Here is a 27,711-nt window from a genome sequence, read left to right on the forward strand (position 1 = left end):
TTCCAAAGCGATAATTGCCGAAAGCAAAATTCATGAACGGTCTAAATCAATGAAGAAATAGTTTCAATAAAGGTATTAAGGTATTATGTCCAAGCCTTTACTTGATGCGTGGTCGATTTGGGGTCGATCCCCGTCTGTGGTCCCATTGGGTTATTTCTCGTTCTCACAGTACAGTTCGATCGTATGCTACAAGTCGGTGCATCAGTTCGCATAAAGAGAACGTCTCTTGTATTAAATTCGTTTTCATACAAATTAGTATTTTCACCCTAACCTTCTTATCGAAAATCATCGTTTTCCATTTCCCATTTACAAGGGGCGGAACGTAGTCCAGTGGTAAAGCGCTCGCTTAATGCGCGGTCGGTTAGGGGTCGATCCCTGTCGCTGGGCCCATTAGGCTATTTCTCGATCCAGGCAGTGCACCACGACTGGCATATCAAAGGCCTTGGTATGTACTACCCTGTACGTGGGATGGTGCATATAAAAGATTCCTTGCTGCTAATCGAAAAGAGTATAGCTCATGAAGTGGCGACAGCGGGTTTCCTCTTTCAATATCTGTGTGGTCCTTAACCATATGTCTGACGCTACATAACCGTAAATAAAATGTGTTGAGTGCGTCATTAAATAAAACATTTCTTTCTTTTTCTTTCTATACAAATTAAACCCTGAGATGTGTATGCTATTTTCTGGAGTTAAAAAAATAAAGAAGAAAAAAGTGACATTCTCACGGGGGCAACTGTCCCTACCCACCCACCCACCCACCGGAGGGTACGGCCCTGATGTTGGTACAACACAAGCTCAAGACTCGATTAACGCAAATGGGTAAACAAGAGAATAAGGCTTTAAGAGTTGCCCCCCTTTGCTTACACATCTTACCTACTATTTGTATTAGAATTTTGGCTGTTTGCAACACGTTCAGAACAAGAAATACTCCCAAAAGGTATTAAAGGTGCAGACCCTAGTTCAGCCCGTGAAAATGGACACTAAGTTTAGTTAATCTATAAACCTGTAAAACACATTTGGATAAGAATATAACAGAGAGAAGCTAAAGTATATGATGTTTAAACAGAGAAATACCGTTTAAAAATAGCTAGAGCTTGACTCGATAACCATTACTTCTCAGACGAACGTTTTTAGAATTATTAAAAAAAAAATGCATTTTGGGATATTATAAAAATCTGGATGATCAGAACCACTTCAGGTGTATGAAAATGAATATTGTAAATAATAAAATGTAAGTAATTCTAATTTAAATTATCGATTTTTTTTTTTTTAAATCCCGGCTTTAATAGTGAAAAATATGCTATGGTGTTTAAAAACTAGGGTCTGTCGTTTTAAACGAATCTCACTTAAAGAGATATTCCCGAGTTTGCTGCATTGTAAGATGTTTCCGACTAATAAAATATTTCTACGATTAAACTTGCATATTAAATATATTTCTTGTTTAGAATATCAGTGTATGTATATTCAATGTGTTTCTCGTCGTCTTAATATTTCCAAGAAACCCAAACTGGATTTTGTCTTCAAATAATTTCGTATGTACAAACAAATCGGTGGGTTTTTTTTTGGAAATAATGAAATGAAATTTAACTTAGTACAAATATTAGAACGATCAGAAACACGTTTAATATACAGCCACTAATATTTTATGCAGAAAACATTATTTGATATGTAATTACAGTCGTCAAAAAGTCTCTGTTAGTCGATAACATCTTAAAAATTGCAGCAAACTCAGGAATACTGCTAATGTCTAGTGTTTTGTTAAGAGAAAAAAAGAAGAGAGAAATTCTGATACTTTCTATAAAAGTGACTGTTAGTGTAATGTTTGCTTAGTTATAAAACAATGATGGTAATTAATTTGTTTTTCTTTTCTACAGAGCATTACGCCACAGAAAAAGGAAGAAAGGAAGGAAATGTTTTATTTAACAACACACTCAACACATTTTATTTACGTTATATCGCGTCGGACATACGGTTAAGGACCACACATATATTGAGAGAGGAAACCCACTGTCGCCACTTCATGGGCTACTCTTTCCGATTAGCAGCAAGGGATATTTTATATGCACCATCACACAGACAGGATAGTACATACCACGGCCTTTGTTACACCAGTTGTGGAGCACTGGCTGGAACGAGAAATAGCCCAATGGGTCCACCGACGGGGATCGATCCTACAAAATACAGATTGCAGAGTGGCGTATTTGAGGGTTTTACGTACCCATAAAACTAAACTCAAGCCCCAACATCAATTTCATCATTCAAACTGTTATAATCGATCATCGGAACATCCGGTGTCACATATAATTTGCACTCCCCAGTCAAGATTATACTTAGAATAAGCACTCCCCAGTGCATATCATATATGTAATATACACTCCCACAGTCTATATTGTATGTATAATATGCACTCCCTCTGAATAATATGCACTCCCTCAGTCTATATTGAACGTAGGCTATAAAAATTCGTTAAGCACTCACATAATTATATATTTTTAAAGTTTTGTTTTATGTTTGTATAATGATTTGGAAGTGTGTATTCTTGGAGAGTGCAAATTATATGCTACACCGGCTCTTTTATCGCGAAACGACGCTACGAAAATCACTAGCTATAAATTTGTAAACCATATTCAACTAAGTCTTGATATAATAATAAAATATAAAAATACTGAGCGATCCTTATTATGATTGAATGAATGAATGAATGAATGATTGAATGAATGAATGAATGAATGAATGAATGATTGGAGGAATGAAAGAATATCTGAAAGAATGAATGAATGAATGAATGAATGAATGACATAAAGAAAGAATATCTGAATTAATTAATGTTTAACGATACCCCAGCACAAACGTACATCAGCGAGTGGGTGTCAAAACGTATTTTGAAGACAAATTCAAAAGAACGTAAGGCGGGGGTCAGATAATTCTAAAACCCGGCCTTGGTCGATTCGTGGTTAAGTCATCGGACATAAGGTAGGTAGGTACTGGGTTCGCAGCCCGGTATCGGCTTCCACACAGAAAGTTGTAATGACTCTCCTCTCTCACTAACAACAAACAACTGTAAATCAGAAAATGTTAGAGCATAAAATATTACCACATCTAGCCCTTCACTACAACATATCAATGGCGGAGGGGGGGGGGGGGGGGGGGGGGGGAGAGGTGACTCTAGCCATGTTCAAATTAACCTTATAACTTCACTCCAAAGAAACATTTCCAAATACTACCCACATTCGTGTATTTAATGCCAAAAATCATTTTGTACGCGATTAATATTAATTTACGACCAGTGGTTTTTTTTTTCTGGTTTTTTTGTTGTAAAAGTGTATGTTTTGTTTTGTGGGGTTGGGGTTTTTTATTTGCGTTAGAACAAATACACACGTAAGACTGAGTCCCCCCATCGTTGCACACTGGTGTGGATTTGTTTTCAGTCATTCAGTCGCTAGACCATTTGTTATCATTTTATAACTTATGTAGCAGCCATTATAAACAATCGCTGCTGCTACTGAATCAAGAAAGAGGGGGGCACATGCCTCTTGCCCCGACCCCAGCCCCCCCCCCCCCCTTCCGTCCCCGCGGCTTCCTACGGCAGTGCACAGTATTGATTTACACTCGGGCTCAAATTTCAAGTTTTCAAGACGTTTTTCCAAGATAGGTGTTCATGACAATATTTTGCCATTTAGTCGTGGCGTCTTTGTGAGTTTTGTTTAACAAGATCGCCCACACGTAGGCACGTATCCGGTCGGTCTGGGTTGAGGCCGAGGAATAGTGCTATGGAAAATATCTAATTGTTTAAAGCGACAAACCCTAGTTTTTAAACACTGAGGTATATTCTCACTATTAGAGCCTTTTATGATCACTGAAATCAAATATTACTTATATTGTATTGTTTAGATTATCTAGTTCCGTACAACCGAAGTGTTTCTGGTCATCCTGGTGTTTCTAATACCACAAAATGAATTTTTCATATTTTTAAAAACACACACGCATCTAAGAAGTAACGGTTATGGAGTCGCGTTTTAGTCTATTTTTAATGGTATTTCAATGTTACAGACTCTTCTTTTACACTGTTGTATCCATATATGTTACAGATTTGTAAATTAACCAAAAGTAGTGTCCATTTTTTAATGGATTAAAACTAGGCGTCTAGGTGAAAAATATGCCTTAGTGTTTTAAAACTAGGGGCTGCTCCTTTAACGGGTTGTACAGACATTCAGAGTTAGTTTTTTTTGTTTGTTTTCTTCTCCGTTAAAGAATTGTATCCTCCCTCAAATACATACACTTATTTTTATGTTACAAGCAACAAGCTGTAATAGGAACCAGAGGCGGATGTAGGGGGCCCAGGAATAGGACCCCACCCCCTAAATTTTGCGACAGTTATAATTTTATTATAGAGCAATTTTCATTTTTTTACGATCCCCTCCAAACCTCCCCCAAAGTTCCATTGGCATTCCACCTCATGTCATTGGGCCCTACCCCTTAAATGGATTTTCTGGGTCCGCCACTGGGAACTAACATTTAAAAACAAATTATTGATATTGAGGGTACACGACTGTCAAACTGGGGGCGGGATTTAACTCAGTCGGTTGAGCGCTCACCTGGGGAGCTAGCGTCGCAGGATCGAACCACCTCAGTGGATCCTGTCACATCTGGACTGACTGAGTGCTTGAATTAGACACTACCTGAACATTCTAAACAAAAATGACAATAAGTAGTAAAATAAAATATGTATTTAATTTTTAAGATGTCTTCAGTTTACACACTAAATCAATTAATCACGATTCTACTTTATAAAAAAAAAAAAATCACTTTGACAAATTAGAATTAAATCAGTTTCAAAGTCTGAACAGTTGTTAACTAAACAGAACAGAACAGAAGAACAGAACTTTATTACTCTCAGGCCGTTCCACAACGGCGTTAGAAGAACATACATAATAAATAGTATAAACGTGACAAGATGGTTTACAGGAGGATGAAATAATAACATATGATAATACATAATACATGCATTTACTTGTATATGATATTAATTGATAATAACTGTAACAGTAGTAGTAGTAGTAGTAGTAATAGTATTAGTAGTAGTAGTAATAATAATGGTGGTAGCAGTAATGGTAGTTGTAGTAGTATAATAATAGTAGCAGTAGTAGTAATAGTAATGGCAGTACATGGTACAGTAATAATAATAATAATAATAATAACTGTAATATAGCTAGGAAACAGTTTTGATTGTGACATGAGTTATTCAGTTACAAGGACGTTTAAAAACCTGGCAAATTACATTTATAAATTTCGCCAACTTCTTTAATACACTTATTTTCTTACTGCTCATTAGTTCTTTGAATTTGTAGGTGCTTGGTCTAGTATAATAATAGGGATGTAAAAATCTTACTCGGGAATGATGAAAAAATATACATACAAATAAATAATGGAATTCATCACCAATGTCACTTTCATCACAAAGTACACAATCTGTCTTCAAATAATATGTTATTCCACCTTCCAGTTTCGACAGGTAAATAGTGATTTGACGTTCTAAATTTCATAATTAATCTCCACAACCTTTCGGGAAATATATTTAAATATTTTTCAAAAATGAGTTCTTTAAAAAGTTGATAGGTTTTGCCTTTTGATGACATTGATATGCTATTATTCCATATTTGTAAATATTGATCATTTTGCCTAATTTTAATTTGTTGTGAGAGCCAAGTTAACGATAAAAAGGTGTGTGATATCCAAACATCGCTCTTTCCTAAATGCTCCAAAATATGTTTAATACTAGTGAGCCAATTATAATTTATTCTATTTGTAACATGATCTGTCAACATAAATCTGTATAGAAGAAATGATAATTTTGATTGTTTCCCTGAAATAATGCGTGCCCAGTAACAAACCATTCTTCTTTGAATATTTAATTCCACGGGCACTTTCCCCAATTCTCTGTATAACATAAATAATGGGGTGGATATTTTTGTTGGCAAGATGTGTCGGAAGAAATTTATTTGAACAGAATCGCATATATCGTTTTTTCCATATCCCCAGAGTTCGCAACCGTATAACAAGATTGGGAGAACCATTGATTCAAACATTTTAAGTTTACACTCAGTCGATAGATTATTGTCTTTAGATTTCGCCAATACAAAATACATAGCTTTAGTTGCTTGATGTTTTAATTGAGCCTTGGTCGTTTTAAAATTATTTAATTTGCTAAAAGTGACCCCAAGGTATTTAAATTCCTTCACATTTTCGAGAACATATTTTCCAAGTTTGAAAGTATATTTATAATCTCTGGCATTTCCATTGAAAATTAATACTTTAGTTTTTGAGATATTTATCTTTAGTTTCCATTTATTACAGTACTGATCGAATACGTTTAGTGTGTGTTGTAAATTAGCGGCATTGGTAGCTAGTATAGCAGTATCATCTGCATAAAGTAAGCAAAGTAAGTGAATGCCGATGTCGAGCGGGTTTTGTTGGTTTTCATCAATGGGGGTAACTCCTTAACATTCAAAATTTATTAAATATTTTTCTAGGTCATTTAGATACAAGGAAAATAGGACTGTGATAAATTTTCACCCTGAAGGACGCCGTTGCTGCATGGGAATAATGAAGATTTCTGATTGTTTGCATATATTAATGATTTTATGCCTTTATACATTTGGTAGATAATTTTTAAAAATTTACCGTTTATGCCATAATCCAGTAGCTTATGCCATAAGTGTGTACGAGATACCATATCAAAAGCTTTCTGGAAATCGACAAAAGTGTAGAATAATTTCTGTTTTTTTTTTTTTTTAATATCTATCAAAGTATGTAATGTAAATATATGGTCTATTGTTGAATATCCTTTTCGAAAAGCTGACTGCGCTTCACTCAAAATATCATTTTCTTCAGTAAATGTTTTTAAGCGGTTATTCAGTATAGTTGTAAATAATTTAGAACAGCAGGAGAGTAAAGTTATGGGTCGATAATTTTCAGGTAATGAACGGTCCCCTTTATTTTTATAGATTGGGATAATTGTACCTTTAAGCCATTCGTCTGGGAAAACAGAATGATCTAGTATTGTATTAAACAATTTAACATAGACTGGAATGAATAAGTCAGCAGTAGATTTAATATATTCATTAATTACTTGGTCGGTGCCGGCCGCTTTGTTATTTTTCAGTTGATTTATGGCCCTTTTAATTTCGTCTTCGCTAAATTTTCCGTTTATGGTTTCATTATTATTTACTTCGTCAATTACTTCGTTTATATTAAAATCTGGTACAGTATAATTTTGGTCACTCTTATTTAGATCACTGAAAAAATTTAAAAAGTCATCCACTGAAGGTATGTGTTCTTCTGGTGTTTTCTGTCCCTTAAATATTTTACAAAATTCTTTTGGGTCATCGGAACGAAGTTGTTGCATTTTCTTTTCCGTAATGAATAAACAAAGTCACATCCGACGCATGTGGCTTGCGAATCGGTAACGATAACAGGATCGTCCATGGTTACTTCAGATTCCTACACCATCCAGTCCTTCGTCATTGCCATGACGCTAGCTAGTTGTGTTCACATCTCGTGAAGTCGGTCACCTCCAGCCTTCCATATTAAAGGGACATTCCTGAGTTTGCTACATTGTAAGATGTTTCCGACTAATAAAATATTGTTACGATTAAACTTACATATTAAATATATTTTCTTGTTTAGAATATCAGTGTCTATATAGTCAATGTGTTTCTGGTCGTCTTAATATTTGTAAGAAGCCCAAACTGGATTTTGTCTTCAAATAATTTCGTACGTACGAAAAGCTCTATTTTAGGAAATAAAATCAAATTTAACCTAGTACAAATATTGGAACGATCAGAAACACTTTTAATATACAACCACTAATATTTTATGCACAAAAATATATTTCATATGTAATTACAATCGTTAAAAAATCTGTTAGTCGATAACATCTTTAAAATTGCAGCAAATTCAAGAATGTCCCTTTAATCAAGCAATAACCTATAACAAATGGGTCAACATAAATATGGGGTACGCTCCTGTCACTCTCCCGGAGAGCCAGAGTACTCCGCACAGCAATGGAGTGAACAGGCACCTGTCCAGGACTTACTCCACTTCTGCCAGACGACGTGGTGCAGCCGGAAGACAAAATGGCGGACAATATGCAAGGTTTGTGTTTTAGGAAAGTACAAATTACTAATTAGCTAGCCAAATACAGGTATAAAAATTACAAGGACAACTTAAACAAATAACCACCAGTCAAAGAGGCGACATCGTTATTCTGATTTACTGTAGTGTGTAAGTTAAAGCGTTTATTTTATGTTTAATAATTGAAACGATCGAATGTTTGACCACAACAATAGAGGCAGCCATGTCGTTGAAGTAACTTCCTGTTCCAAAATCGTTCCTTTCGCTGTCCAGGACAGAACAGTTGGAACATGTCCAGGAGAGGTGAAAGGAGCGCACCCATGGTGTTTATTACCCCGTCGTCGCACCTTGTGTTGACTAAAACAAGACCCCTTACATCAACAGTCAGACTGTTCTTCAAAAGTGCGCCTCAATTTGAAATATCACATTTCACCAATAACAGTCTATACAGACTAATCTATCCGTGCACACAAGCTATTCAATAGGCTCCCCAATGGCTAGCTCTATCGCTACCACAAACATAACCACAATCTAACGTCATTACAATAATCAAATACCGGTAGTACCCCAAAACCGTAACACTAAATCGGTACATTCGCATTTCCAAACAACTCTTCACTCTTCTCCAAAACATTGTAATAATTATTCATTTATAATATATACTAAATATTCTAGCTTACAAAATAAGAGACCAAATATACAATATTTGAAATGAATAATGTACAATATATTCCCAAAGAATATACAACAGTACTATTAATAATTACAACATGTTCCTACTTCTGACCATCTTTAAAATAATACAAAGTATGTTTGGCATTCAGGCGGATAATAAATGCAGTTTTTGTGCTAACGAACCAGAATCTTTGGAACATATTTTTCTATTGCCCTCACTCCAATCAAATATGGAAAACATTTGAAATTTGCCTCGAAACACAGATAGGATCAGTTATTAAATTAAATATTCAAGATGTTTTGGTGGGTATCCCTAGTAAAAGCATTTTAATAAATCATCTAATTGTTATACTGAAAAGATATATATATATATATATATATATATATATATATATATATATATATATATATATATATATATATATATATATATATATATATATATAGAGTTGTAAACATAAAGAAAAACTACCAACATTTATGGAAGCTCTTAGTTTTATAGAACAATAGAAAAATATAATTTATTGTACAATGAAGACCGCTTCACAGAAAAATGGGGCATTTTACCTCCTTAAAATTAATACTTTAAATAATGTATTTATAATAATAATAATAATAATAATAATAAGTCCATCAATTCCACTTAGTTTATTTTTATGCTAATGGAAACATCCTTCCAGTTGGAGATAACATTTCCTTAATTTCCTTACTAATATAACTGTCCTCCATGACTTTGCCAATCCCTGTTACGTAATAGATGTACATAGCTATGTTTCATTATTATTATTTTGCGATGTTATTTCTTCAAATAAGATGTATAATATTTATTGTGTATATATGTGTGTGTATAGTATACCCAGGCCACGTGGGTATATAACACGGATGTAAATGTGGCATTTCATGGAAATAAACGTTTGAGAAAATATATATATATATTACAAAATATTCAACAAGTTGCAGTTCTGACTACATGTATTATATATTTTTAAAATGTATTTTAACCAAAATATAATATATATACAAAACCAGTACACACCACGTTTCTACATGTCAGCATACAAACACGTGCAAAGCTTGTAGCTAACGCTGGGTCGAACTGACATATTACCAAGAGAATGTTGATTTTATCAAGTAACAGCACGGACCGCACACATAGTGCATGTAATGCACGTGTGGATCAATGCAAAACAACCACACAGCATTGGTATTATACTGCGCACAAAAATATCTGCACCACTGTAAGTAAAATATATACACAATATTTTAATAAACATTTTAATACAATTTGGTTGTGACAAATCCGTTCAACTGACTGGGTTTTTTCTCGTTACAACCATTATTTAATAGGCACATAAACGCGTTATGGTGCATTGAAAATACATTTAGAATTCAAGCTAATAAAACAAACCAATTCTAATGTGAATAAGCATGAGTCTATCATTACAAAATTGAGTATTTAGTCTAAATTCAACATAAAATAGTTTTAATGAAAAAGCGTTTAGACATATTTATAAATGCGGTATTATTTACCACACGAGAAAACATTACCAACTACAAATAAATAAAACTGTAAATTTCTAAAATGCATCAACATAAAACTAGCATTTCTTGATTGGTTTTCAGTCTAAAATCAGGGTAAATCAATTTCACAGACAAAGCAGTTACAATATTTATAAAAACACATTATTTACCACGCACAAACATTGTGTTATTGTGCATTGCAAATACAATGGAACTTCAAGCTAATAATACAAACAAATTCTAATGTACATAAACATGAGACTATTATTAGACAATTGCGGTTTTGGTCTTAATTCAACAAAAATAGTTTTAATGAAATAAGCATTTAGAATATTTATAAAAACACATTATTTACCATGCACAAAACCGCGTTATGGTGCATTGAAAATACATTATTTACCACGCGCGAAAACACTACCAACTTTAAATAATTAATACTGTAAATTTCTAAAGTGTATAAACATAAAACTAGCATTTCTCAATTGCTTTTCTAATCTAAAATTAGAATAAAACAGTTTCACAGAAACAAATATTTAGAATATTTATAAAAACACATTATTTACCACATACTAAAACGCGTTATGCGTTTTTGGTCTGAATTCAACATAAAATAGTTTTAATAAAGAAAACAAAACATTTAGAATATTCATAAAAACTACATTATTTATCACGCACAAAAAAAACAACGTGTGATGTTGCATTGCAAATACAATGGAAATTCAAGCTAATTATACAAACAAATTCCAATGTGCATAAACATGAGACTATCATTACACAATTGCGTTTTTGGTCTAATTTCAATATAAAATAGCTTTAATAAAAATGCCTTTGGGATAAATAATAAAACCGGCATTTTTATACTGTTGTTTACAAGCATTGTATACTGATTGTCAGATTGTATATCTGACCTTACCAACCTTTATGTGTAAACAGGTTCTCAGTGTACAAGGATATAGTTCCTAATAACACCAATATTACAGTAACCAGTTTTACAGTTATTATCTCAATGCATTAATAAAATGATTTGCTATAATATATACACAATATTAGGATACGTTTAACTAAGACAATAGTTAATCGATCGTACAAGTTTTGGAGGAAATTAAACTTTAATGAAGGGCAAGGTCACTGTCGGCATCCATGTTAAAACAGTCGATCAAACGGACAGTTATCCCAGTTTTATTTACACGCCCATGGGATGTTTTCAGTGTGCACATCGATAATATTAATACCAACGATATGTCATAGCTTTTATATGCACGGGAATCTGGGAATTAAATAACAAAGTCGAAGACCGTAAGGACTAAACACAGACTTTGAACATTAAAGGGACATTCCCGAGTTTGCTGCATTGTAAGATGTTTCTGATTAATAAAATATTTCTACAATTAAATTTACATATTAAATATATTTCTTGTTTAGAATATCGGTGTCTGTATATTCTGATCGTCTTAATATTTGTAAGAAGCCCAAACTGGATTTTGTTTTCAAATAATTTCGTACGTACGAAAAAATCTTTTTAGGAAATAAAATGAAATTTAACCTAGTACAAATACTAGAACGATCAAAAAACACATTTAATATACAGCCACTAATATTTTATGCAGATAAATAATTTGATATGTGTTTACAGTCGTCAAAAAGTCTGTTAATCGATGGGTAACATCCTAAAAATTGCAGCAAACTCGGGAATGTCGCTTTAAATTAACACATTTAGCGATCGTAATATACTAACATTCCATAAATAAATTATGGCAACTATTTACAAACATAGTTTCGTCAAGTATAAACACATTTTTATAGAATTCAACTAAATGTAACTCGCATTATGCAATCAAACGATCACTAATAATAATTGTTTGCACTTCGTTTTTGTTTATAATGCGCGACACGACAAACTGCACTATTCAAAATTTCATTAAACAATAACTATAATGATAGTTATATATATTTATTTATTTATTGCATTGTTAGGGTTGACCACCCTGTTACAAAAAGAGTAGCGCAGACATCAACTCATGCATATGAAATATGAAGACCAATCATAATATCTATGCATACTAACCAAATGACTTGAATTAACTATTACTGAATACTTCCCGAATTCTAAGTGCTTCACAAATACATTTACATATATTCCATTTCTGTGTATGACATTCTGTATTTAATAAAATTATCATTTTTAATCTATTGGAATGGCACCTGTATTTTGGAGACAAGATATTTTATTCTTAAATCCCTATATAATGGACATATAAACAAAAAATGGAATTCATCATCCAATATGTCATCACAATAGTGACACTGTTTGGGAAAGTCATGTCTGTATCTATTTCTATGAGTGTTAATAATTGTATAGCCTAATCTAAATCTTGTGAGTGCATTTCTAAAATGATGTACATTCCAATCCAAATGTTTTCCTAGAAGTATAGTTGATTTAAAAGATATATATATATATTTCACATCTATCAGTACTATTTATATATGTTAACCATTCTTGTAAATATACGTCTGTTAATCTAAGTTTTAAAGTTTTTAGAAATATTTTAACATCACCAATGTCTTGATATAGCCAGACATAGCCAACGCCACTACAGCATAACATATTTTCCATCTGACATGCCAAATTATTTTACCTTTGCAACAAAAATTATAAAGCATTACTTCTGTTTGTTTACATAGCCTAGAAGAAGGTAGCTGTAACAGGCGTGTCCAATATTTAACAGCTTTGATAATGGTTATAATGTAAAGGAGATAACGACCGGTCTCAGAATACACCATTAGATTTGGGGTTTGTGAGAGAACACATACAAAAGCGTTTACATGCAAGTAAATGTACCTTTTCAATTTCAGGAAGACTGGAAAGGCCTTATACTTCCGATGAATATGTTAACATAGGCAGTCGAACAGTTTAACAGTTTACTATTAAATGTACCCAATTTATATAATGATCTTATAATTTGAATACAGCTCATTTTGCTTTTGACACAGTATGTTGTAATGCCGAATTTCTACTAAGTTTCGTAGTGAAATTCATACCAAGGTATTTACATCTTTGATTTCAAGGTTTCCATATTTCCATTTTTCTCTAGCAGAAAGGTACCCACCATTTCTAAAGACAACAATATTAGTCTTATCTAAATTCACAGTTAGACAAAGTCTATCAGCAGATTTCTTCAAATTATTAATTTGCGTTTGCAGTCACCAGGGTAATTGATAACAAAACTATATCATCTGCAAAAAGGAGCAAATATAACTAATTTAAGTTAGGTAGAATTTGTACACCATATTTACCACCCTCTATTACTTCATTTGCCAATTCATTTATAAAACAAAAGAAAAAGCAGAGGGCTTATTTTACACCCTTGTTTTACACCTAAAGGACATTCAAAGAAATCTGTAAACTCATGTGAATTGTATCTGACACATGTCTTAACAAATGCATACATAGCATTCAACATATCCATTGTCTTACCATGAATTCCAATAGTTATTAAAATATTCCACAATATATTTTTATTAACAGAGTCAAAAGCCTTCTTGAAATCAATAAAAGCCACATACAATTTAGTACCTGATAGCAATTTCTTTTGGATTAAGCCATATAGAGTAAAAATATGGTCAATTGTTGAGTAATTAGCTCTGAATCCTGCTTGTTCTTCTACAAGTGTCCCTGTGCCTTCAGCCCAGTGAGTTAAACATTTATTTATAATGTGTGTATATATTTTACTCATAACAGACAATAAAGAAATAGTACGATAATTATCTGGGTTATTTATATTTCCCTTTTCATGCACAGGGATGATCACCGATGTAGCCCAAATCTGTGGATATATACCCTTGTCAAAAACCCTTGTAAAGTGTTTAAGCCATTGATCTTTACTTATACTATTTCTTTGAGATACATTATAGTTTATCCTTTTAATTTCTTTCCAAAATATATTAGAATTATTAATATTGTCTAATAACACATGTCGTTTGTTATCACAGTATGTCCGTTATTTTTCTAAAATAAGTTTCTAATAGTCTCTTCGTCTCCCTAAATAAATTAATTTATCTTCAACTGACTTTGATCTCTTAAATATAGGTAGAAAGTAGTTAGCTTTCTTTCGCATTTTATAACACACTTTATCAAACCAAGCATGTATGGGAACAAACTTCTTCTCACTATCAGTGAAGGTTTTATACATACATGATGCACAATTTTTAAGCCCATTATTAAAACTTTCCAATGCATCATCAAACTTAGCACATTCTATATATCTTAAGGCCTTAACAAAATCATCGTGTGTATCATGATTTTCCAGATTCTTTTGAAAATCCCTTAGCTTAGAATCATCCCATACAATTTTTTCATAACACTTTTTCTGTTCATTATCAGAATAATCCGGGTATTTAGGAGTACCATACAACGTCATTTCAACTAGTAAATGTTTAGACCATATTGGACATGATACATGTAGTGAAGAGCAAATAGAAATATGCATAAATGATATCAGAAAATAGTCAATCATACTACAATCCTGTTGGGAAATATATGTGTATGAGCCATCAAACAGTTGCTACACATATCAAGTAGTTTGTAAATCATTACATATCTTATCATCTGACTTTCTGTCATGACAGCCATTGTGTGATTCACTCCCATCATCATCTATACCTCAGCATAATCAGATACTTCTGCACATTTAGATTGCAGATCTGCTGTTCTGCAATTTATATATCCACATATTACAAATATATTATCAAAATATTGTTCATGTAGAGACAATAATATATTTTCAAATTCCTCAACCCCACTATTTCCATTATTATATGCAAGGGAATATTTAGGTGGAATATAAGTACCTATTAATATCATATTATTAACACTGTGTAAGATAGTTTTATCTATTTTAAGAACAATGGTATTACTATTGAAACAAAAACCTGTGATGTCAAATTTGATAACATATTCTAAAATTGATTCATGAACTAATATCAACACACCACCTGTGGCTGACCTTCTGCCTTTCGTAGTACCAGTTAATTGTTTTGCAGGTGCATTAATTTTCATAAATGATGTGAAAATATCTGATAGGTCATAAATGCTGTCAATAAATGTTTCGGTTAAAATAACAATATGGAAATTATAAGCATAGTTTATAAAGTCTGAGTCACCTATTTTAGATGCAAGACCTTCCACATTTAAGGTCATCAGTTTAATGGACGGGCAACCCAAGTTGTCCTATTTACTGTTTATGCTCTTACTGACACCAGTCACATGTCGCTTTGTTTTACTTTGGTTCAGTCTTGACAATTTATTTACTCTGGGACTCTAAACCTGGGCCCTCGGTAAATAAGAATTCCATCAAAACCTGATGTTTTGCATGGTCTCTTTTTAAGTATCGATCTTAAATCCAGACTCTTTATGGGTTTTTGGGTTGGTTTTTTTTATATCGTTTGTATTTTGATTCTTGTTTTCCTTTTCTTTTTTGCTTCTTTGCTTTTGGCGATTGTTTTAATGATTTTATTTGATCTATATGTTCTTTTATTGCTTTCACTGAAGCAGAGGAATGTGCTATGGATGCCAAGTGCAAAGGTGTTTTGCCGTCAGTATCTTCAACATCAAGATCAGCACCAACAGACAGCAGGTAAGAGATGATCTGAGACTGGTTATTTTCTGCAGCTACATGTAGTGGTGTTTGCTTCTGCTTGTTGCTGGCATTGACGTCACATCCATTCTCTTTCAGAAACTTAACAGACTCCACACAACCATATCGTGCAGCTGAATGTAGCACGGTTTCACATCCATCGTCGACATTCAAACAAGATGGATCCCTGTGTACAATTTCTTTCAAGATGCCTGCTGAGCGATGGCCCGCTGCCAGGTACACCTCAGTCTCTGAACAGTACTCTGTTTCATAGCTACACAATTGTGTAAACAGATTCACGGCACCACGCTCGAAAAATTGTGATTTGTTGTCAGTTGTCTTAACGCAGGTATGACACCGAATTAACAGGATTCTGCGAAAACTCTTAAAGATTGGCTGCATGTCCCCCATTCCGTGCATTTCATCCATCAAAAAGCTGGATATTTTCTCATTTCCACAGTCGATTGCCAATATCAACAGTGTTTTTAGAATCTGATCAACGTCCTTCCTTTTCACCCTTTCCACTAGGGCACGTAACACAGAAACATTATCTGATCTTGACCCTGCAGCAGCCAAGAGGGTATCCACTGAACAAACAATATTTTGGTTTAAAAAAAACTTAATCCTTTCAAGATCATTACCCTTAAGGATGAGTAAATTTAAGAGTTCCATTTTCTGGTCTTCATTAAACTGACAAAGTCTGGTCAAAACATGTGTCAGAAGTGCAGTTGAATCGTTCAGAACAAGAACACTGGATGGATATGATGAGATACAGTAACACAAATATGTATTACTGTAAAGGTCAAGTTCACATGTTTTCATTGAAAGAGGGTACTCTTTTGGATTGACATTCGAAACACTATAATGCACCATCAAATGCCCAATTGGATGCAACTCACGATCAATTTTGCAAGACACAATTTCAGTTGGCACTTCATCTTTCCAACATATGTGAGTCAAAAAATTAGTAAATTCTTCATACTTGAGTGAAGGATGTTGAAGAAGAAGTCTAGCCTGTTTTGATTTCAGCAAGTCCGTGAACCTGTTAGCTAGAATACTATAGTGATTCTTGTCCACAAAAACTGTCATAGTACCTTTATTTTGCACCCGTCTGGTGACAACACACTGAAGCAGCGTTTCAACGGGACAGTTTTTAATGCTTTCTTTAAAATTATCTTGAGAAAACGTTTTGAACAATGCGTCACACACTGACTGGTCAATAAATTCATACCTTTTGTACACGTCACAATGTCTAAGGTAGGTGCCACACAGCGAGTCAGCGGTTTGTCTTATATATGGAAGGGAGGTATGTTTGACGCTGCAATGACGTTGTATCTTTTTAATTAGTTTTAATACAGTATTGCCTTGTAGGTAATCATCTCTCAAGACCCCTTGATTAAACATCACCAACAGGAGGACGAGATACTGACACTGGCTCCTCTCTGACATGTCTGTTTTGATTTGCTTCAGAGTTGTGTGAACATATGCAGAAGGTCTTTTGAAGAAGTCAGGTCCTTGCGACTGAGCTTCGGAAGAAGCTACATAGAAGCTACAACACAGAGGAAAACTGAGCCCTCCAACGTAATTGCGTACAGCAACGAGCTTATTGTTAAGACTCGTCTCAATCATTTTACGTTTCAGATGGTAGTCAAGTATGTTAATTTTTTCTTCAGTGGTAAGGTCTTGTAGGTCTATCTGATGTATTGTGCTATAAATACGGTAATTTCTGCTGCGTTGGCAATCATAAAGTATGACACTTGTAAATGTAATGATGACTTTTATTAATCCATATTCAATCATTTTCCATATTTTATCGAATTTCTGTTCCCAGGATTCTTTGTACCGTTTGACTAAAGTGCTCTTCCCAAATATGTCATCAAGCAATATGACATACTCCGCTTCTTTCACATGTTCATGTACAGGGATGTCGTCAATTTCCGATGCGTCTGTCAGTACCAATGGATGTATTTCGCTCTTTTCACAAATGCGTGTTATAAGAATCCATGCTGCTGTTGTTTTGCCTGAACCCGGAGGTCCAAACAAAGTTACCAATCCAAGATTATTTAGACGTGCTTCAGCCTGGTTATAGGCTTCAATTTCGGGGTATTTAGTTGGGTCGAAGTCTTTTAATTGATGCAATGAAAAATCTATAAAAAAGAAAAAAAACAACAACAGTTGTCAGTATGTGAAACACGATTGGCTAAGCCGACCAACTATTATCAACAATGATCAGTATACTCTTTTTTTTCGTCAGTATATATATAATCGTGTTGGATCTTACTCGGAAGGGTCGAATACACCGCAACGCTCGAATTAACAACGAAGTCCCGAGTTACAATTACACGTTACTGACCGAATGGTTAGGTCGAACTACCCGATGGGTCGAACATTATTTTAACATCTATTTCGACTAAAAGTCATTTACAGCCGTTGCACTTGTAGCTGACTTACGCGTCACAGGCACATGATTGTCAGTTTAACTATACGTCACAGTGCAATCGATTTCCAGCATGCTGCGCTTTTTTTTATTGAACGTATGACATTGGTGACCTGGTTATCACCTAGGAGCAGCCAGTCGTATGTCTTGAAATTGTTGACATATGTACGTGTGTAAACAATTATGTTTTATTAAAAATAATGCATGATGTTTTCACCAACGGGTGTGTAAGAAAACGAATTAATGCTATAATGAACTAACTGTCACGGTCCTTTCCGGTTAGTTATGAGAGTACTTTACTGTACCTGTAATATAATACAAAGGTACACTATTCAGGCCTGCATGTGAAAATATCCTCAGGACATTTCGAAAATGCCCTAGATTTCTTGTCTTCATATTGCTCTCTGTGGGCAGTTTTACATTAAAATCGCAGACCCTAGTTTCAACCCATTAAAATGGACACAAAGTTTAGTCAATCTACAAATCTGCAATATACATTTGAATAAGGTTATTTCAGACAGAAGCTAAAATATGTGATGTTTAAACAGGAAATAGTGTTTAAAAATAATTTGTTTCTTTCAGTAACCATTACTTCTCAGACGAACGTGCGTCCTTAGAAACTAGAGTCTGTCACTTTAAATAGCATCTCACCTGATCAAAATTTGAAATTCGACTAACTTTAAAGGGGGTATTAAATATGGCCATGTCATTGGTGAGATATGTGACAGAACCTGTTGTCTTAAAGGCATACATACTGTCACAGATTTAAGGACCTAATTTCTCTAAAACTGGATAATAAATTAAAAATTACATTAATTGTTGGAAACCAAATCTAGCCATTGCATCACTTTAACTGAACCATGATGCAGTAAAATCCATGTCAATCCTCTCGGCAATTTTATTTTTTGAATTATGGACCACTGCCGTAATTCAATTTTTTTTTTTACAAAATATCATTAACAAATGGAGTATAGTGGTTATGAAGATGGTTGAATAAAGTACATTTAGGAACAAATCAAATTATTTTTGTTCAGGTAATACTTTGTTAGACCATTAAATTGGTCAGTGGTATGTGACAATATGCCTATAAAGTGTTGTTTCATTTGGCCAGTAAATATATTCGTTATATTAATTTAAATTGACATCAGTGTATATACCAGGTGCTATTGCATTTGAAACAAGAAATAGTGTCTAAATATAATTTGTTTCTTTCAATAACCATTACTTCTCAGACGAACGTGCGTCCTTAGAAACTAGAGTCTGTCACTTTAAATAGCATCTCACCTGATCAAAATTTAAAATTCGACTAAAGGAGGTATTAAATATGGCCATGTCATTGGTGAGATATGTGACAGAACCTGTTGTTATAAAGTGTTGTTTCGTGTGGTCAGTAAATATATTCGTTATATTAATTTAAATTGACATCAGTGTATATACCAGTTGCTATTGCATGTGAAACATTTGTGTGAAAAAAAGACTGTGTATAGTGTGTTAAAACATCTTTGCATATCTAACCACGATTCAGTGCTATCATGTGGAAAGGTAAGCTACCACCAAGACATATTGGATGTCATCTGATAATCCTGGTAATGTCGCATGAATTGTACGTGGGATGGTACATATAAAAAATACGTTTGCTGCTAATCGAATTAAGTAGACCATGGAGTGGCGGCAGCAGGTTTCTTTTCTCATTATTTGGAGGTGGGACGTGGCCCAGTGGTAAAGCGCTCGCTTGATGCGTGGTCGGTTTGTGATCGATCCCAGTCGGCGGGCCCATTGGGCTATTTCTCGTTCCAGCCAGTGCAACACGACTGGTATTTCAAAGGCCGTGGTATGTGCTATCCTGTCTGTGGGATGGTGCATATAAAAGATCCCTTGCTACTAATGGACAAAATGTAGCGGGTTTACTCACTATGACTGTGTCAAAATGACCATATGTTTGACATCCAATAGCCGATGATTAATAAATCAATGTCTTCTAGTGATGTTGTTAAACAAAACAAACTTCTTTTTTTCTCTCATTATTTATGGGGTCTTTAAGTCCTACGCCATATAACTGGGCACTTATAATGTGTTGAGTTAAATAAAACATAAAAACAACAACTGTTGGTATCCGTACATTTAAGAAAACCCCCACATTATTAGACATTTTTATACTCACAGAAATTTATCCGGTTTATATGTTATGCTTTTCAATGTGTGTGGCCCTTACTTTAGTTGACTCTGATTGTAGTGAGATATTGACCCATAATGAATGTAAATGCACTATGATTTCATAAATACTGTGATATAAAAAAAAAAAAAAAAAGCCATTCCGTATTTTGTAGTTATCGTAATATATGTATAAAACTGGGTTATGGGATGTGTGAATTCAACTTTTTTCAGGTTTGGGAAAACAAACTGACTGACAAAAATAGCAGCTGCTTCACAACAATAACAATGTGGATCATGTATTACAAGAATACTAATACATAAATTAATCAAAATGCTGAATTATCAACCAAAATATCAAATATGAACAATAGTAAAAGATGTAACATTTCTTCCAGTAATGTAACACAGTGCCTTACAGAAATATCTTTGGTCCGTCTTTGATTTTATGACTAATGTTTGCATTGCAATGTTATTCTGTATGTTATACTTTATTTAATAAACCTTACTTTGCCAAGCAACAAAATGTGGCTATTGTCAAACGGTTTCCAAGTTTATTATAGTTCTTACCAAATTCTGAGTGAAATATTACTGCGTTTTCAATGTAATAGTAATTTTTACCTTTATACTAATTTTGTGTAAATTTTACTACTTAAAACATTGCAGACAAAACATATATCAATATCGTCATTTAGTAAAGATAGGAATAGCCACTAATTTCAGTAGGTTCATGGTGGCCATCTTAATTCCTATGTAATATTTTACGGAACCAGCATAAAGGGTATTTTCACCCAACGACAGCTCGAAGTAATAATGTTTTGCAGAAGTTCGTTAGTTTGTTGGTTATATTAGCATCCATATTTCATTTATTCTGTAATTATATAACTGACTAAAACACTTGAAAGTTAATATATATCAATTCGTAGGCATATAAAACATAGGAATAACTATTAACATTATGAAAGAATCTCAATTGGAAGTCTAGAAAATACATTTCATGTTTTAGTATATAATGTGGGGGTCATCTTGAATTTTCAGGGATAATTAATGCAAGAAAAAGATGGTCGCATATTTTTTTCTGAAATCAGTATCTTCAAATTATTAATTAAGTTGCGACTTTCAGTGCAAAATGACCTAGTCAATATGCCCTTTAAAAATATGGACTAATCTAATATTGATGATGTCAGCGCTCAGACTATCCTAACTTTGAAGCCAAATTACTACGTGAACCAGTAATTATATTTTTCTGTATTTTCAATATGTTATTTTTTTCTAAAATTTAATTTAAACTAGTCATACATTTGCCCATTAGAATCATTTTGAAACAACTCATTGAAAGATAAATGGTATTTAACGGCCGCGCATATAGCATTTTCTATTGGTGTCGTTTTAGAAAACGTGTTTAGTTGTGTATCAGCCTAAAATTTTAGAAGATAATATATTAGTTCGGAATCTTTCTAGAAGCATAATTGAAATAGTAAACTTACTTTTCAGATTGGAAAATCGTTGACTTTCGGTTTCTGAAAAACAAATTCCAGTGTTGTGTTATTAGTTTACCTATAAACCTATGGGGGAAAAAACATTAATGGCAGTATTCAATTTGCATTTGGACAAAACAAATACACAGCTATTTTCCAGTGTAAATATATAATACTTTTATAATTGTATAATGTCTCAAATGCGGAAAGAAAAAGGAAAAAGAAAGTATTTATTCACCTTGTTCTATAGCTTTCGCATACTATCATCCTCATTTAATAATTGGTGTATGGACATATATCTCTCTCCGTGTATCTTCAAAATGTTACAAAATGATATTCATATTATAATCGTAGTATTAGCAAGCAACTGTGTACATGGATGCATGTTATGATATGTCAATATATACGTAAGGAAGTCATATGGGTGATAGTTCTACTGTTCGCACAAAAGACGGGTGATAGTTCGCCTAAAACTATATTGTTCTGGAGAGTTGCAGTCGACCTACAAACATATCATGTGTCTAGCAGCATGTGCAGAGTGGTCTTTTGAGGATCGAAATCTTTTTCCATGCTCAAAAATATATTTTCTTCCCGACTGGCAACTATAGTTTCAACTTCTTTCGCTGTCCGTGACCCAACCCAGCTCCCCGCTTGTATAGTTTCCTGCAATGTTGTTCAGAAGCGTAGCGTTATCTGGACCTGGGGGGTGGTTCGAATATGAACCAAGTGGACCCTTTTTCTATTTTGTTTTTGCACCACCAGAAACTCCATATGCATAAACCTGTATGTTTTAGTTCTGAAAGCGGGCTATTTGCTTCAGTGGGGTGGGGTCCATCCGAACCCCCGAACCCACCCCCACCCCCCTCATCCTACGCCCCTGTTGTTAATCTCTCCCTTTGTCTCTGTTTTGCGCATATAGATGATTTTGAATGCGATAAATCAACTGTTGTTCAAAAGCTGATATTAACAAAACGGATCCATACGAAGTATATTTTGAAGTTGGGGTCCGTGCTTTTTATAGTGGGGAAAGTGGGGATATAGCATGTTAAAAGTCTACAAAACACTGAAAAGGGTACGTACTAACTGTATCGGTTGTCCCATTCCCACCTGCGTGTGCGGTACTCCGGGTTTCACAGACGTCTGGCATGCCTCGTGCAGTTTCCGTGACGTCAGTGTCCTCAAGAGATACGGAGCTTTCTGAAATGACACATTTATTTACTTAATTAGTTATTGTGTGTGTGTGTGTGTGTGTGTGTGTGTGTGTGTGTGTGTGTGTGTGTGTGTGTTATATTTTGTGCATGCTATAGCCTCTAGGTCAAATTCACAGTTCAATTCCCCTCCAAAAATGCACAACTCCTGAAGTCTATATCTCATGTAATACAGGCATACATAAAAAAAAACATACATTGGACACATACACACACACACAAGAGAGAGAGAGAGAGAGAGAGAGAGAGAGAGAGAGAGAGAGAGAGAGAGAGAGAGAGAGAGAGAGAGAGAGAGAGAGAGAGAGAGAGAGAGAGTGTGTGTGTATGGCCCTAGTCTTTACTTAGATCCACTGTTGCTTCCGATTCCAGTTATGGGGGAGGCCAAATGTCTGGGTGTTATATTTGTCAGGAAGCTACCTTTTGTGGCCCATCTAAAATATGTTAGAAAGAAAGGCTTAACGGCTAACGCCCTCAATAATTTAAAAGTTAATGATAATTCAGAATGGGGAAAAGGCAGAACGGCGATGCTCCGTCTGTATAGATAGATATTTTGTGAGGTCAAAATTTGATTACGGAATCATTGTGTATGGGTCAGCACGCAAGTCTTACTTGCAGATGCTTGATCATATACATAACCAGGGACTTAGGCTTCGTATTGGTGTTTTAGGAACATCTCCTGTAGAGAGTCTGTATGTTCATGCACACGAACCTAGTTTGAGTGCTAGACGTGCAAAGCTTTTTCTGCAGTATGACACTAAGATTAAATCATTACCGAAACATCATACGCATATTGTGGTGTTTAATAACAAATATATGAAGTTCTTTGATGCAAGACTGCATGCTGCCCTTATAGTTGGTCTTCGCACTAAGCTTTTTTTTTCAGTATTGATTTAACAGACACTTTAGCAACTCCTTCGTATTTTGTTTTGCCACCTTGGTGTATCAAACCACCCAGAATTGTGTTTGATGATGCGTATCTTAAGAAATATCGTACAGATGCTATTGTTTACAAACAATATTTCATGCAAATTCAAGACAAGTACCGTGATTACATTCATATTTATAAAGATGGATCAAGAGATGGGAATTCTGTTGCGTGTGCTACAGGTTTTTTTTATCAGATACAATACTTTCCATGGGATTGCCTGACTCAGCATCAAGTTTGGGAAGTCATAACGCTTTGAAAGAAATAAAGGATGCTATTGCATCCAAGTGTATATTTTCACATATTCTCTTTCGTGTCTTCAAGCTTTGCATAGTATGAAGCTGGACCATCCCTTAATTGGAATGGTGATACGAAAGTGTGTCTTTTTATCCATTTTTAATAAAGACGTTGTCTTTTGTTGGGTGCCCAGCCATGCTGGCATCAGGGGTAATGAAAAGACAGATTCAGCTACCAAGTCTGCTTTGGATTTCCTTCATGCCACGGTTAGTGTGCCTTCTACTCATTTTAAACAAAAGTGTATTAATCCATTTATCTTTACAACTTGGCAAGGTAAATGGAATGATGCGGTTGGAAACACGCAATATTCTGTCAAGCCAGTCTTGGCAGAGTGGCAGTACTCCTATAGGCGGTGCAGGAAGGATGAAATAGCCCTGTGTCGTGCTCGCATCGGCCATACTTACTTAACCCATTGATTTATTCTGAAGAAGGATCCTTCTCCTCAGTATGAGCACTGCCCTTATATTTGCACGGTACACCACATTTTGGTGGAGTGCAATCATCAGAAGGAAACTAGAAAACATATATTTGGCAACAATAATGTGAAATTCATCCTGAACTTTTGTTGCTATTTCTTCATGATACTGAATTTTATTATAAATTTAAATTTATTTATTTGTCATATTTGAAAAAATAAATAAATACAGAGTTCTTTACACTGTGATTTAATTTAAGTCTTGGAATTTTGGAATACTGATGTTGATGATGAATTCACTTTTGCATGTACGTTAGTTTGACACCCAAAAGCTGATGTACTTTTCATGCTGGGGTGTCCTTAAACATTCATTCTTTCATTCACCCTATTAAAAGAAAACGTTGAATTAAACAACTGTATTTTATTTAAAATGTTCAAACGATTACTTTCAATGTATAGGAATATAAACAAACCTTTTCTTAGTTTTTCTACAGCTTGGTGGTAGCCTGCCTCCTCAAGCGCTGCAATAAACACATCATATGCATCCGGACCTGCTCTCAATAGTTTAGACATAAATATTTCAGTTCTTTTCTTCTTTGTTTTTTCACTGCCAATTTCATCAAGGTCATCGTGATCCAGTATGTGTTTCGTAAACATATGATCTTTTAGATATTCAGCGTCAATCTCCTTTAAGAGATAGTCCCAGTTGGTCTGTATGATGTCTTCATGTTCCTGTTTCATTCTGCCTCGGCTTCTGCCTCTTCTAGGCGTAGCACTTTTAGATGCACTATTTTCTGCATCTAATTTGAAAATCAATCAAACTAATGTCACCAACAAAGTGCATCAGACTTTATGATGTATATATTTATATATAGCTTACCCATGAAATTCATGTCATAAACTCATGTGATAATTTAGTTTATTAACCGGTTAATAATGGTATGCACATTTCCAAGTTCTCTAGGTAATGTGTTGCTGTGGATGGGTCATTTGCTTACAAGCCAACAAGACCTGTGTACCTAAGCGTAACGTTTTCAAGGATTTATTTTAAAATCATTGACGCGTAACTAATTAGTGCTAATCGCGATGATGTCATATTACCGAAAACTAAAATATTAATTAAAATATTATTTTAGAAGTGTTATAGGATAAATAGAATTCGCTACTCAAGTTTTGTAATATGTAAAATATCAACCTCGTCTTGTTAGTCGGTATTTGTCTCGGCAGAGCCACATTAAAAAATATTCATGATGAATCATATATATATATATATATATATATATATATATATATATATATATATATATATAACATAAACCATATTCAGAACTGGTGTCAGTTTATGTAGTGTCTGATTACACATATTTCAGTCATAATTATAATTCTTAACATACATATTGTTTCTATAAATCAGTTCATTAAGAATGACTAAGTGTATACCGTATTATATATGAACGTCTGCGAATGAAGACAAATACTAAAAAATTTATATACATTAATATTTAATCCATTAAAATAATTATATTCTTAAATTTTAAGGTTTTGACAGAAACAAATAATGACCATGATAAATTAGGGTAACGTAGTATTTTTTTCACAGAAACAAAATGTAGAATTATAGCGAATACATTATATACGTTAATGGTGTCCTAGTTCTTCATCATCCGCAAACTGTGTGAATCGACGAAGGTATTGACATACATTTGCGGATGAATGTTTGTTCATACCCAGATGAACGAAAAATAAATAGACAATCCTTATAATTAAATTTGAAATGTACTAATAAAACACCAAAAGTTCATACTTTATTTTGAATTATACATAATTCAATAGTCATTATTTGAACTGTTCATAAACAATAACACTCAATTATACAAAATACAAATATATAGTGACGTCATCAAATGACATTCCTTGACGTTAAATTGTAATGAATGTAACGGGAACTTAAGGGGACATTCCTGAATTTGCTGCATTGTAAGATGTTTCCGACTAATAAAATATTTCTACGATTAAACTTACAGATTAAAAATATTTTCTTGTTTAGAATATCAGTGTCTGTATATTCAATGTTTTTCCGGTCGTCTTAATATGTGTAAGAAGCCCAAACTGAATTTCGGAAATAAAATTAAATTTAACCTAGTACAAATATTAGAACGATCAGAAACACGTTTAAAGGGACATTGCTGAGTTTTCTGCAATTTGTAAGATGTTATTGACTAACAGAGACATTTTAACGATTATAATTACATATCAAATATATTTTTCTGCATAAAATATTAGTAGCTGTATATTGAATATAGCTATTGAATAGCTATGTGAATGTGAGTCTGAAGATATACCATTGCTGGCGTGTTGCTTTCTTCCGATTTCTTGTCGTTGTGGACACTCCTGGCTCGTGCTAGCAACGGGGCCTGGTCGTAATCTTTTGGAAGGAACTTCTTGATCATATTCTGTGACGTTATCATCACGTGACTGAACAGCAGCTGGGTTAACAGAACGTCTTCGTTCTCCTCGTCTAGATTTGCCATGTTGCGTAGTCGACATGGTTTTACATCTCACTGAAATTAGCGTTACACAACAATTTATAGTGTGGATGTACCACGTTCAGTAGTCGACATGGTTTTTCATGTCACTGAAATTAGCGTTATACAACAATTCATAGTGTGGATGTGCCACGTTTGGTAGTCGACATGTTTTGTTTTGTTTTTATCTCTGTGAAATTGGCGTTACACAAACGATTTACGGTTTTTGACATTGTAGTCTAAGAGAACATATTCTCACTAATAATGTTAAAGGGACATTCCTGAGTTTGCTGCATTGTAAGATGTTTCCGAC

General features: G+C 34.0%; 2 protein-coding genes across 2 annotated transcripts in view; one reads left to right on the forward strand and one right to left on the reverse strand.

Annotated features, from left to right (window-relative positions):
• Positions 1 to 27,711, forward strand: part of LOC121373619 (phospholipid-transporting ATPase ABCA3-like) — a 213,937-nt gene that overhangs the window by 32,603 nt on the left and 153,623 nt on the right. The gene's annotated exons all lie outside the window — the stretch shown is intronic.
• Positions 14,553 to 16,517, reverse strand: LOC121373620 (CARD- and ANK-domain containing inflammasome adapter protein-like). The gene has a single exon (XM_041500320.1). It carries the CDS (start codon positions 16,389 to 16,391, stop codon positions 15,738 to 15,740), a length of 654 nt encoding a protein of 217 aa, XP_041356254.1. The 5' UTR covers positions 16,392 to 16,517; the 3' UTR covers positions 14,553 to 15,737.

The sequence above is a fragment of the Gigantopelta aegis genome, chromosome 5 (genome assembly GCF_016097555.1).
Source record: "Gigantopelta aegis isolate Gae_Host chromosome 5, Gae_host_genome, whole genome shotgun sequence".
In the NCBI taxonomy this organism is placed as follows: Eukaryota; Metazoa; Mollusca; class Gastropoda; order Neomphalida; family Peltospiridae; genus Gigantopelta; species Gigantopelta aegis.